Source organism: Pundamilia nyererei, unplaced genomic scaffold (genome assembly GCF_000239375.1).
Source record: "Pundamilia nyererei isolate P.nyererei 1_Seehausen unplaced genomic scaffold, PunNye1.0 scaffold00004, whole genome shotgun sequence".
In the NCBI taxonomy this organism is placed as follows: Eukaryota; Metazoa; Chordata; class Actinopteri; order Cichliformes; family Cichlidae; genus Pundamilia; species Pundamilia nyererei.
Genome location: NW_005187405.1, coordinates 606,772 through 618,248, shown reverse-complemented (window position 1 = coordinate 618,248; position 11,477 = coordinate 606,772). Strand labels below are relative to the sequence as shown.

Genomic DNA, 11,477 nt, shown 5'->3' with positions numbered 1-11,477 from the left:
ATAAACATCATTTTGACCCAAATTCTTGTCTCGCATGCTGTCCCTACTTAACATGGGACAGCATGAAAAGTACAGGTGTAACTAATAATATGAATTATTTCTTAAGTGCATTTGAGTATGTCAGGCAATAGATGTGAGCAACCATCAACATTATCATTTGTTTTCTGCTGTAGCAACTCAAAATGTCTGCTGCGTTCCTGAGGAGTTGACATTTTCAGCACATGTTTCCAATGACAAAATAAAGATGTTTCATATTATCCTGTGTTCCCCTCACATCCATCCTCCTCACAACTTTAGAGAAAGCCTGAGGTTTACCATTCTGACACCTATGTGGGCTAGCATGGCAGGAGACTCTAGTAAAGCTTTTAAAGCATGAAAAAATCATCCACTGTCCACAAATAGGGTACAATTCGCACTTCCTGAGAGCCTGCTGGTCATCTGGGAATAAGAGCCTTGAGCTGGAAAACACAGAGGGAAGGAGAGATACACTGTGTGTGTGTGTGTGTGTCCCGGTAGCGGGTGTGTTCCCGTTCCTAAATGCGTGTGTGCAGCATGTGTCAGCTGAGTGCTAGCTTGCAGATTTTGTAACGTGTTTCACGCTTCGCCTGGCTTTTCCTGTGGCGCAGAACGCTGCCTCTTACTGATCTGTCTTCTCTCCACAGCAGGGGGTTAGACAAACACTGGGCTCGGAGCATGACTTCAACTTGTTCACAGGGCAGCACAACTGCCTCCATGTGTTGCTTGAACTTTCATCGACTTGGCTTGGTTATAGAATTAATACAAATATTTGAGGAGGTTTTTGGAATATACAAAAACAGCCATGAAGATTTCTCATGTTTCCCACATTGTTTTGCTTACACCACCTCATTGAATTTTCAGTAGTTAAAAAGCCAAGTGCGAAATACCAACATTCCCAGATACCATTCCTCCTCAGACGCTTGATGAATAACACCCTCTGATCTCAGTGACCTATACTGTACACAGCTAGTATGACCTACTTGTTCTTTTCATCCATAGTTAATATGTACTTTCATCTAGTACATGCGCTGAAGCTGAGCTACTGTGTTATCATCTAACAATTACTGCAGGTCCTCAACATATCATTTATCTGTAATCACTGAGCCACAGTTAATTCAATTATTTGAATCTTCATCACTGGTCACCTGAGGGTAGATGGATGAAGTGAAGAGAAAGGTGGATGTCAGCAGCAAAATTTAGTGTTATTTGGAAACTTAAAAAGAAAAGTTGCACTTTTTACAGATCACCACTATGATGCTGATAATGAGGGGGCCTTACTTCTCTAGCAGGACAGGAGGTCTGCTCATGAGGGTGATGCGTCTCCAGTACCAGATCATGATGATGAGGATGCTGGGTGTGAGGAAGGTCTTCATGGCAAACCAAACTTTGGTGAAGCCACCGTTCTGATGAATTCCCTGATGAGCAATAAGAAACGCTATCAGTGTCAGTGCACGGTAACACTAATAGAAGTTTTCCACTAATACCTACTTGGCTCAATGTGATTCGACCTCACTCCATTTCAGTTTTTTTCCCCATGACAATTAAGTACAACATAATGTGTGGGGGTCAAAACGTACAGCATAATAATGAAGGATGTCAAGGCGTTGGTATACCTGCTGCTCAATGTATTGTTTTTTTGTGCAGTCATTTCCTTTGTTGTTGGGTTTCAAAAATTGCATTTTTGATTTTGTGTAGGCGACGCTCTCATGACTCATCAAGTGATGCTGCTGATTAACCAGTCCGTGGCATGCAGTCTGTTGACGTACATTTTTGGATAGCCTCAGCCCCTGCTGTGCAGGTGCTTAAAAAAGGCCTGATAATAGGTACTACTATCTAATGGAAAACCCTAAAAACTTAGGCGTGTTGAGCAGAGCAGAGTAGGTACTAGTGGAAAAGGGCTATAACAGTACATCCCTTAACCCTTTAAAGCCCAGCATACTGTATTTGATGCATGTGTTTTTGTGAGAGTTTAATGGGGTGATGACATGTCATTGTGAAATCTTACAACAAGTCGGATGTCTCTGATCTCTCCAATTCCCACATTGATCTTCTTCCTCTCGTTGACAGGCAGGCGAATGTTGAGGAGGTAGTACTTATGGGCCACGCTCCCCACTTCCATGAAAGGTAGCAAGTCGCACTCGTAGTAACGGCCCTCATTCTCGTGAGTCTGGAGTAAACAAGCATTTGAAAACACGTTTACCTAAAGAGACAAGCTACTTGAATTTATTTTAGGTAAGCATCAGCATCAACAGTTCTGAAACTGACTATATCCACAAGATTAGCTGAATGTAGCTTTGAGGCAGCAGTGTAAGTAAATACAGAGCATTTTCCATTCTTCTTTCCCACAAAAATGTAAGCACAAAAATAGCCTAGGCAGTGTTTTCATTGAAAATTTTGAGTATAAAATATCTCCTTAATACTTCAGTATAACTAATTTACCCATGTAACTTGTCAGAAGCCTTTACAATATAAAATATATTAAAATAATATAAACATTTCTACCTGGGATGCTGTACCTGGGGCCAATTTTTTTTACCAAGGGTTCAATAGCCTGCTTTGTCACTAGGTCATAAATTTGGGTATTCTCACTAAGGCTAATGATACAGACCTTTTTCATAATATGAAGAGACTTTGGAGTCAGAAACCATGCGATTCATAATATAAACTAATATATATAATAACTTAATTTTACGGCTCATTCTTGTATACGCTGATAAAAAGGTTACATTATTAGTACAGCAATTTATCCATCTAGTTTTGCAATTAATACCTAAACAGAGTATCTTTTCCATAAAAGCTTTGTACCATATTGTTTCATATTTCTATTTAACAGCAGTTGTGGAAAAATAGTATAATACCTCTCCTTATTCAAGAGTTATGCTCTCACCTTTTAACAAACCCCATTACCCCTTATTGCTAGACAATAACCGACTAAATATGATTCAGAGAGGAGAACCGAGTTCTTGGGTAAATTAAGGGTGTTGCATCTAGTTCAGACATGTCTGTAAAAACAGCAGGGCAGACAGAGCTGTACTTTAAACCTCTAAAATACTTTATACTTATACTACTATTTTTTATTTATTTTTTTTAAGTACAGCAAAGAAATTAAGTTTGCACTGAGTTATTGAAGCTACAGGACAGAGGCAAGCCCAGACATGACACAACTTTGGCTCTGTGTGCCAAGTCAATAAAATGAGCAAGCTTTTGTAATTTAAAAGTCGAGCTACAGTCTTAACTACCTTGGTAGCGGTGAAGTTGCAGCTGAGTTTCCTCTGCTCGAAGGAGTGAGCCATCTCTGTCCATTCACTGTCCATATCATCTCTGTAGGCCAGGCCAACGTCAATGTACACCAATGATCCATCCTCTGGGGAATAATAATAATCATCATCATCATCATCATCATCATCATCACAACAACAAGAAGTTGTTTTTGCATTAATATAACACTTGATATACATACTCTAAAGACAATCCTGACAATAATAAAGAAGACAGAGAGAAACATTTTTCCCGATGGAAAGAACAAAGAAGGCTCTGAATAATACATATACACACGTCTGCATTTTGACGTGTGTTGTGTCTCGTCACTGCACAAACCTGCTGCCTCTTATCATCCTCGCAATGAGATCAAATTAAAATGTGGTGACAGACAGCCACAGCCTTTTCAGTATACACCCACCAAATGCTCTTAGCAGTGGACGCCTAGCTTTTTTCTTTGTATGTGTCAAAATCTGTAGAACGTTTAAGAAGCAATCAGTGAGTTTAATCACTGGCAATCGGCATTTGCATCAAAAACTCAAGGGTACAGTTCAAACTGGCATACATTCATGTAAAGTGCAGATCACTGGCGTGTTAAACAGTGGTCCTGCAAATCTGGAATAGTTCTGAAACACTCGTATTAATAAGATTATTTCTCAATATCCACGTGTTCGATATGGTTCCTTCCAAAGTAACCATAGCAAGGTTACTTCCTAATACACCCAAACTTCAACAAGACCTTAAAAAACCCAGCCCAGTGAATCCAACAAAAAGATCCAAAGCCAAGCTATTAAAGCTGCATCTTTAGATCACATTACAAAGCCAAGTGTTTTCTCCTCCAGCCCTCCAGAGAGCCTCTTGTGCCGTTATGAAACAAGCTGGAATGAAGAGAAAGAAACCCGGTGGCCTCTGCTGCAAGACAGGGGGGAAAAAAGGAAAAGAAAAAAAGGGGAGAGAGAAGAAGAGGGAGCCAGATGAAAACTGGCAGCCGACTGTCTCTGTAATGCCCTCCCCTCTGCCATTGGTTGAGCCGGCCGCCCTCAAATGTCAGCTCGCTTCATGCAAACATTCCAGTCCACTCCAGCAGCCATTGCCACGGAAACTAAGCCTCCTCAACAGCTGTGTTATTGCTGGACCTGGGCCAGAAAGGGGGTGCTTGGTGCTGGGTGGAGTGGGGCAGGTGGGTGGAGTGGTTAATAAGGGTGACGCTCTTCTCTGGGATGAACATTGTTACACAGATAAGGTAGTCAAGGAAGAGATGGCCTTGTGTTACTTCGTCATACACCAGCAGAACAGAATCCACCCACCTTTGTGAGCTTGCTCTACTCGGGATTTAACCCTCATGGTATTTTGTTACCGGCAGATTAACAAAGTGGCTCCAGCGTTTCAATTGGGAGCTCACTGGCATTTTATGAAATCAGAATCAATGAATTGTTTTATGCAGTAAGGTTTATTGAATAAAAATGTAGACATGGCCTAATATTAGAAGTTGCGCCAGACAACATAAAATGGTGATTTGACTACCTGATTGTTCCTCTTTTATAAGATTAAAGAGCTTTCTGTAATGTGAGACACAAAAATGCCTCACATTATGCAATGCTTATGCCAATTTAGGCAGTCTGTTCGTCACCAGCCTCTTATTTTTTTTCAGTTTCAAGCTTACCTCCTCAGGATAAAAACGGAACAGGCAATAATGTTGTACACTAGAAAAGGGATGTAAATTATAGGGTTTAAAATTGTCAACTATTTTACGTTTCAAGGTGAGATTCCTGCTTTTTCCAGCACTACCCGATTTCTACTAAATGTGGCACTCTGCTTCTTCTGCATCCATTTGTTCTCACAGCACCTCGCATAGCTTAGAAAGATCAAAATGAGTCGATGACATCTGGCAAAAAGGCTTGTCTGTGGTCCAGGCTGAATCACTGACTCATCTGTCAGACAGCCAGGCAGTAAACAACCCACAGCCCCCTGACACAACCGAGGCCAAGAATGTGAGCAAGTAAGGGATGCTGATGAGTAGGACGCCACTGTACCACGACTGTTTAGACAAGCCAGACCAGAAAGGCAAAGATTCTGAGGTATTTTGCCCTCTTTGTTGCTACAAATACTTCTCATCACCTTTGAGTGTGCTGGCCTACAATGGATTGTATTAAGGCTGACAAGCATGTGTCAGTCTAGATAAGCCTCTTTACATCAAACGTTCCCATCGTACTCAACCTGACATTCAAATACTTTGCTATGCATTGCAATCCATTTGAAGAAAATTTTTCATTGAGATTCAAATCGACTTCCCCAGACTCTGCTGGTGATCCAGACTCTCATTAGACTTTCTCATCATCCTCTCTAATCCCTTCTTTGAGGATTCTAAGCACCCTGCCATGACACCAAACCCTGTCTTCTCTGAGGTGCTAGTTATTTCCCTTCTCCCCCTCCTCTGAAGTACTTCGACGCATTATTAGAATGCTGCAGATCGAGCTGTGAACTAGTACACTTCACAACAATGTTGTTTTAAATTAGGAGAAGATGCAAAAAATGTTTCCAGTGGGAGACTGAAGACATCAAAAGGCAGCCTGGATCAGCAGCATAAACAAAACCAATGACAAATTTCAACCTTTTTTTCCTCCCTAACCCATTACAATTACATCTCAAACAGCTTACACATGGGCAATATCCCTATCAATCTAAGCTTATGCTTAAAAAAGAGAGTTTGAATTGGGATACTGAAATATCCAAGATGTATTGAAAACAAGGAAATGTAAGTGGCCTAAAGCAACCAACACCAATACCTGCCTCAACAGTGACTGACAAAGACCCTGAGATCTGCGAGGCTTTTGAGACGAAACAGCAAGACATTCATCTTTGTTTGCTGCCTGTTTGCTGCCTTTCTGTGCCATACATTTAAGGTAGACGTTCTGAGGAATTCTGAGTGTTCAGGGAAGGTGAAAGAGGGAGGAAAACAAGAAGAATTGTACTGAAAAAGATTAGCTGTAGCTGACTTTTACAACGCTGGTGACTTGAGATTACAATAGTTGTGAATATTTCAGAGGTTAGCTTTGTCCAGAGCCTCTGTAAATAGTTTCTTTTCAGATTGTGAAAGCAAGAAATACCACAGAGACAAAATATTGACAAAGTTCGTGGCATGCAAAAAAAAAAAAAAGCCATGTCCTTGAGACAAAACATGGGCTATGTTGCCCCATCCCTTATTTTCCTTTAAAACCCATAAGACACCTTTAGTTCTCACCTATCTGGTTGTACATCTTGAAAGCGATGTCAAACTGCAGAATGACCAGCATGAACTGGAACCACGGGCTCATCTCCTTGTTGGGAAGAGGAATGTGGACAGCAAACACAATGTTGTTAGCCTCGATCCTCTTGGCCATGGCTTCATCAAACGACCGGATCTTATCACACTCCTTTCGGCCCCAAGGCATGAACCATTTTGTTTGCTGCGGTTTGTTCGGTTTATCCACGCATTTTGTGGCCAAGTAGTGGACTGCTGTGGTGGGGCTGGGAGCTGGAAAGACAAAGTGGTAGAGGTTAGACTAAGTGTCAAACTGAAATACTGCAGGAGTTTTGTTTTTGCTTTTGTTTTTAAATGGTCCTACCATGCCAGATTTGCCCTCAAACTAACAAATCGCATGAAATTATTTTAGCCCAAATATAATACATCAGTCTTCAGTGCTGCAGATTAAACTGTTCAAGGACAATGTTAAGATCTTAGGAACAGTTGCCAGTTTGACTTTCAGCCAAATCAGTACAAACACTTTGGTAATTACTTTTTTACACTGTTTAGGAAATGCCTACAAGCAAGGCTCTGTCTGTGAAGTGAGAGGGAGGGAAAATTCCCGAAAGCTCTCAGGCACCAATTACAGTGTTTACGCATTGAGATTCATGAGCTCGACAAGACTGCTGTTTGCAGTCTCTACTCACAGGAACTATTGTAAGAGAACAAAAACGGCCATTATCATGACAGCAAAGAAACTCTGGCACCCTGTTGTAGAACCTAGAGGCCTGATGTGAACGACACCTGAAAGGTCTGAGTGAAGGTGTAGACACACAAAACAAAAAGCCCCCAAAAACCCCAACATTAATTCAGGAAATGATGCGGGACAATCAGCAAATAAGTGAATCTGTTAGATTTATAGTGGTTTAGCATTTACCTGCAAGCCCTTATACATTACCGGCTCAGACAAAGGTCACTTTTGTATTTATACTCCTCATAGCGCAGACATACACACAGAAGTAGCACAAAGAGCCAATGTAAATACACAGTACTTGCCACAGCAGTAGTGACATGTGAGGTCAAACTTTTCTGATGATTATAATTTGGCAGCATTTTAATAAATCATTCTATACACTCTTTAGTAAATTGATTTAAAAAATGCATCCAAACAGCTGTAAATGACCACTTTGTAGGAAATCATTCACCTGCAGCGTATAAACCAACAGAAGAGTACTGAAAGTCGTTTGCTGTTGGAATCTAATCAGCCTATCTGTGAAGTCAAGTAGTTACAGAAGTTACCACTCTTGCGTTAAATGTTTACAAGTGTTAACTCTCTCCCTTTATATGGTTACGCTAATAGATGCATCTTGATGCTTGGTCACGGAGCACGCATTTCACATACTAGAATCAACTGAATGCATCAAACTACACAACTTCCTGTTAACGATTTGTTAGAAGCAGTCCCATTAAGACCAGCAGTCTCACAATAGGGTCACATACACACTTAATCTAGTGATATTAGTTTCTGGACAGAAATGCTCCAGTTTTGTTCATGCTCCCCCAACCTTGTTGTTGTTGTTGTGTTTTTTTAATCAATTTGGTCTCACGTGTACTGACTTAGGTTGATATGAAAAAGTATTAAAAGTAACGTGAATTAGTAAAAACTCAACATACACTTTTTTCTGAGCAACTCAAATCAAATCAAATCACTTTTATTGTCACATCACTCACAGAGATGCATCAGAAAAGCGGCCATAAAACAAGGATAAACACCCTTGTGCTGTTGTTTACTGTGATAAGTAAATGTTATGCAGTCTGACCCAGTAAGATTACCAGTATGCCTTTCAAAAACCATATTAAGATGCCATCAGAACAGAAAGCAGTTCTGAAAGTCGATGTTTTTCTTCATTAGTACAATATGGCCTCAACTTTTCAAATAATTTCATTCATACAATAAAAACTCTGAAAACCTAAGCCAGGAGGTCTGCACTACATTGCAGTGATGCAAACTTAAAATCAGAGCCATAAGTCAGACACTAAACTTGAACTGAAACAAGCAGTGAAGTAAGCAGATTTAACTTTTTTTTTATTTTTATTTTTATTCTTTATACACTTCCCACCGACAGACTGAATAAAAGAACAAATGGGTACCTGGGAGTTATGAAAGTCAAAACTAGGACAAAGGACATAAAAACATATTTATGCCTCAAAAATGTTTTTGATTTGAATACTGGCTTATAACAAGCAGGATGTGGACTCAAATCATGCAGATAAAACTTTGAAATGGCTTCAATCAAAAGATATGCAAACAAAATCTCACACTTTAAGATAAATATGCAAAATGCTGAGCAAATCTGAAAGAACTACTGGGAAGTTATTAAGCTCTTAGTAAAATTCCTAGTATGGTGACATAAGCTGTAATCACCGTCTAGGGTACTTGTAGGAAGTACTGACTCGTGAGGATGAGCATTCAGAGCTTTGAGTTTTCACATCCAGGTTGTAAAAGAGATTAGTGGCGTTTCAAAGACGATGCAAAGCTCTCTTCTCCATCTCTACTGTTAGAAAGCACCAACTCATAAGTGGTAACGCTGTTAGACCGATGTATTTTTCAACCTTTTATCGTGTCCAAAGGTGCAGTAGCCACAGAGGGAAGAAAACCGTGTGCACCTGTCCAGAAAGATCCTGTTACTTATCTGAACATCTAAACATATCTGCTCACTCCAAATCAAAAGCTAAAGGGCGGATGCCACGGTTTACACACCTATAGGCTCTCGCACAGTCATAAAACTCCACCTCGAGGATCTTTATCTGTGCTAAAGGCTGTTTGAAATTAAACATTAAAATGCACACAGAGCAACAAGGACGACTCACTGGAGTGAATTAAACCCAGTTATCTGGATCCCCTCGGAGTTCAATTATCAAGTGACCCCGTGAGTCCAGAGGCACACCAGCTCCTCCAGTCTCTATCCCAGTGTGTCCAGAATAATGGCCATCCCCTCAGCCCGCTGACCCCATGCCGTGTTCCCGGGTTTGTCGGGAAACAAGGGGAGAAAACCCCCTTTCTACTCAATTACCCTCGCCGCCCCCGGCCACCGAGCAAACACAAAGGAATCTGGCTTCATTAAAACCATCTCAGCCAGGAATGAACCAAACAGGCTAATTTATCAGCCATGTAGAGAGAGGGAGAGGGGGACTGGCTGGTGGGTGGTTTCCAGACTCTAAAAGCAACACAGGCATCTTTCACATGGACCCAACTTCTATCGACCGTGCTGTTGCACTGCTGGTGGGGCTTGTGCGCGCGTATTTGAGTGGGTGGATTTGAAGAAACTTGACAGCAACTCCAATACAGACCTGAAGGCAAAAAAATGCAACGTTGACAGCTGCGCGTGTATGTGTGTTTCTGTGCAGGTCTGTGCATGTCTGCCTCGATGCAAATGAAACTCGTGGAAGACGGGAGAAACATTAATGCTCTGCCTGCGAGGCCGTGGGGATTTGGGGAGGAAAAAAGGGGGAGACAAACGCAGGGCGAAGGAAGGAATGAAAGGAAGGTAGAGATGCTGCCTGGGGGCCCCCACACAGCGGATATTATATACGGGGAGGAGGGGGGAGAAGAGGGAGAGGAGAACATTCGAGTTGGGATCAAAGTAGTCGAGGGAAGGAAAATTAAAAAAAAAGGTATCCCAGAGCTTTTCTGTGTTGAAACAGCCCATTAAAAGTGTGATGTTCTGCGTTATTTTTAAGCACAGAAACGAAGCCAACTGGTTGTGGGCACGCAGGCAGCGAACACCTTGAAACAAAAGCAGTGATTTAGAGCGGAGGTGCCATTTCGTCTCGAAAGGTAAAAAATACGGCTAAAAGTTAGCGCCCTTCGTCTTTTGTTTCACCGGGAGCGTTTATTACCGCTCCTATCAAGGTAAATAGCGACGAACTCAACTTAAAAGTTTTCCGTTTTAGCCTTTTATACACGTTAACCTTTAAATACCCGCGTGCACGCGCGTACAAACACAGACGTTAGCTTGAAAAAGCACGTAATAAAAGTACAGATAAAATTGAGGCAAGGAAAACGGGGGAAAAAACAACTTACCAATTAAACCGCCGACCATGAAGGCAAACGCCTGGAACAAAAGCAGAATAACTCCCACTATCACCAACTTTTTGGTGCTCATATTCTCAATAATAGCCCCCGCCATGGCGAAGGAAATGTTGGATTGAAAATATCACCACCGAGCGAGAAACAGTAATGTTGGAAGGACAAGAGGGGGAGAAGAAAGCGATGCATCCACTGCAAGTAGGAAGGCAAGCTGGGCCCCCACCGCTCTGCTCCTGCCTTTCAACTTAGGAGGAGGAGGGAAAAAACAGGAATCACATGACCGAATAGCGCTCGGCTTTATCCCTCAACAGCCAGCTAAGATCAGGGGGAAGATCTGTGGAGCGCCACCGCATTGCATTAGATGCTGGTAATGCAGGTTACTGTGTCATTGAATGCCTGTAATAGCGTCCCTGTTGTGTGGGACAGGGCTATTTAAAGGAAGGTTTGTGAGGTCCCATCTCATGTTTGGAGCCGTCGACACATTGTCCCCCCTAACCTATTCTTAGTCCAAGGTAGGAAGAGATATAAATAGGCGGCTGCACAATACTTAACTGTGTTCTGTAAGTTCAGATTTTTCTGGGCACGTGACATACTCAAAGGTTTAAGCCAACTAATGTTCGACAGTTAAAAATAAAATAAAAAATGTCACTAAATCTTCCTGGTTCCTAGAGCCAGTAGATCAGACTTTCGCTGTCCCTCCAAAAAAAGAGCCAATTTAATTGCTTATAATTTGTAATTAAGTCTTCACATTACATGTAGTAAAGCAGAGGTGTCAAACGTAAGGGCCGCCAAAGATTCCCCACTGTATAGCTTTGGAAAATGGGAAGACATTTATATATTTTAACCTCTTAAATGTATTTCAGTTTTACTGCTTTTCCTATTGATGAA

The 11,477-nt window shown here is 41.4% G+C and overlaps 1 protein-coding gene across 1 annotated transcript in view; it reads right to left on the bottom strand.

Moving 5' to 3' along the window:
- wls (Wnt ligand secretion mediator) overlaps positions 1-10,968 on the bottom strand; it is a 20,351-nt gene extending 9,383 nt beyond the window's left edge. Inside the window, exons 1-5 of the mRNA XM_005721015.2 lie at positions 10,584-10,968; positions 6,518-6,790; positions 3,258-3,382; positions 2,024-2,185; positions 1,297-1,433 (exon numbers count right to left, since the gene is read on the bottom strand). Coding sequence (XP_005721072.1) covers positions 1,297-1,433; positions 2,024-2,185; positions 3,258-3,382; positions 6,518-6,790; positions 10,584-10,689 — 803 coding nt within the window. The 5' untranslated portion in view covers positions 10,690-10,968. The remainder of the gene's footprint in view (positions 1-1,296; positions 1,434-2,023; positions 2,186-3,257; positions 3,383-6,517; positions 6,791-10,583) is intronic.
- Between the last annotated feature and the right edge of the window lie 509 nt (positions 10,969-11,477).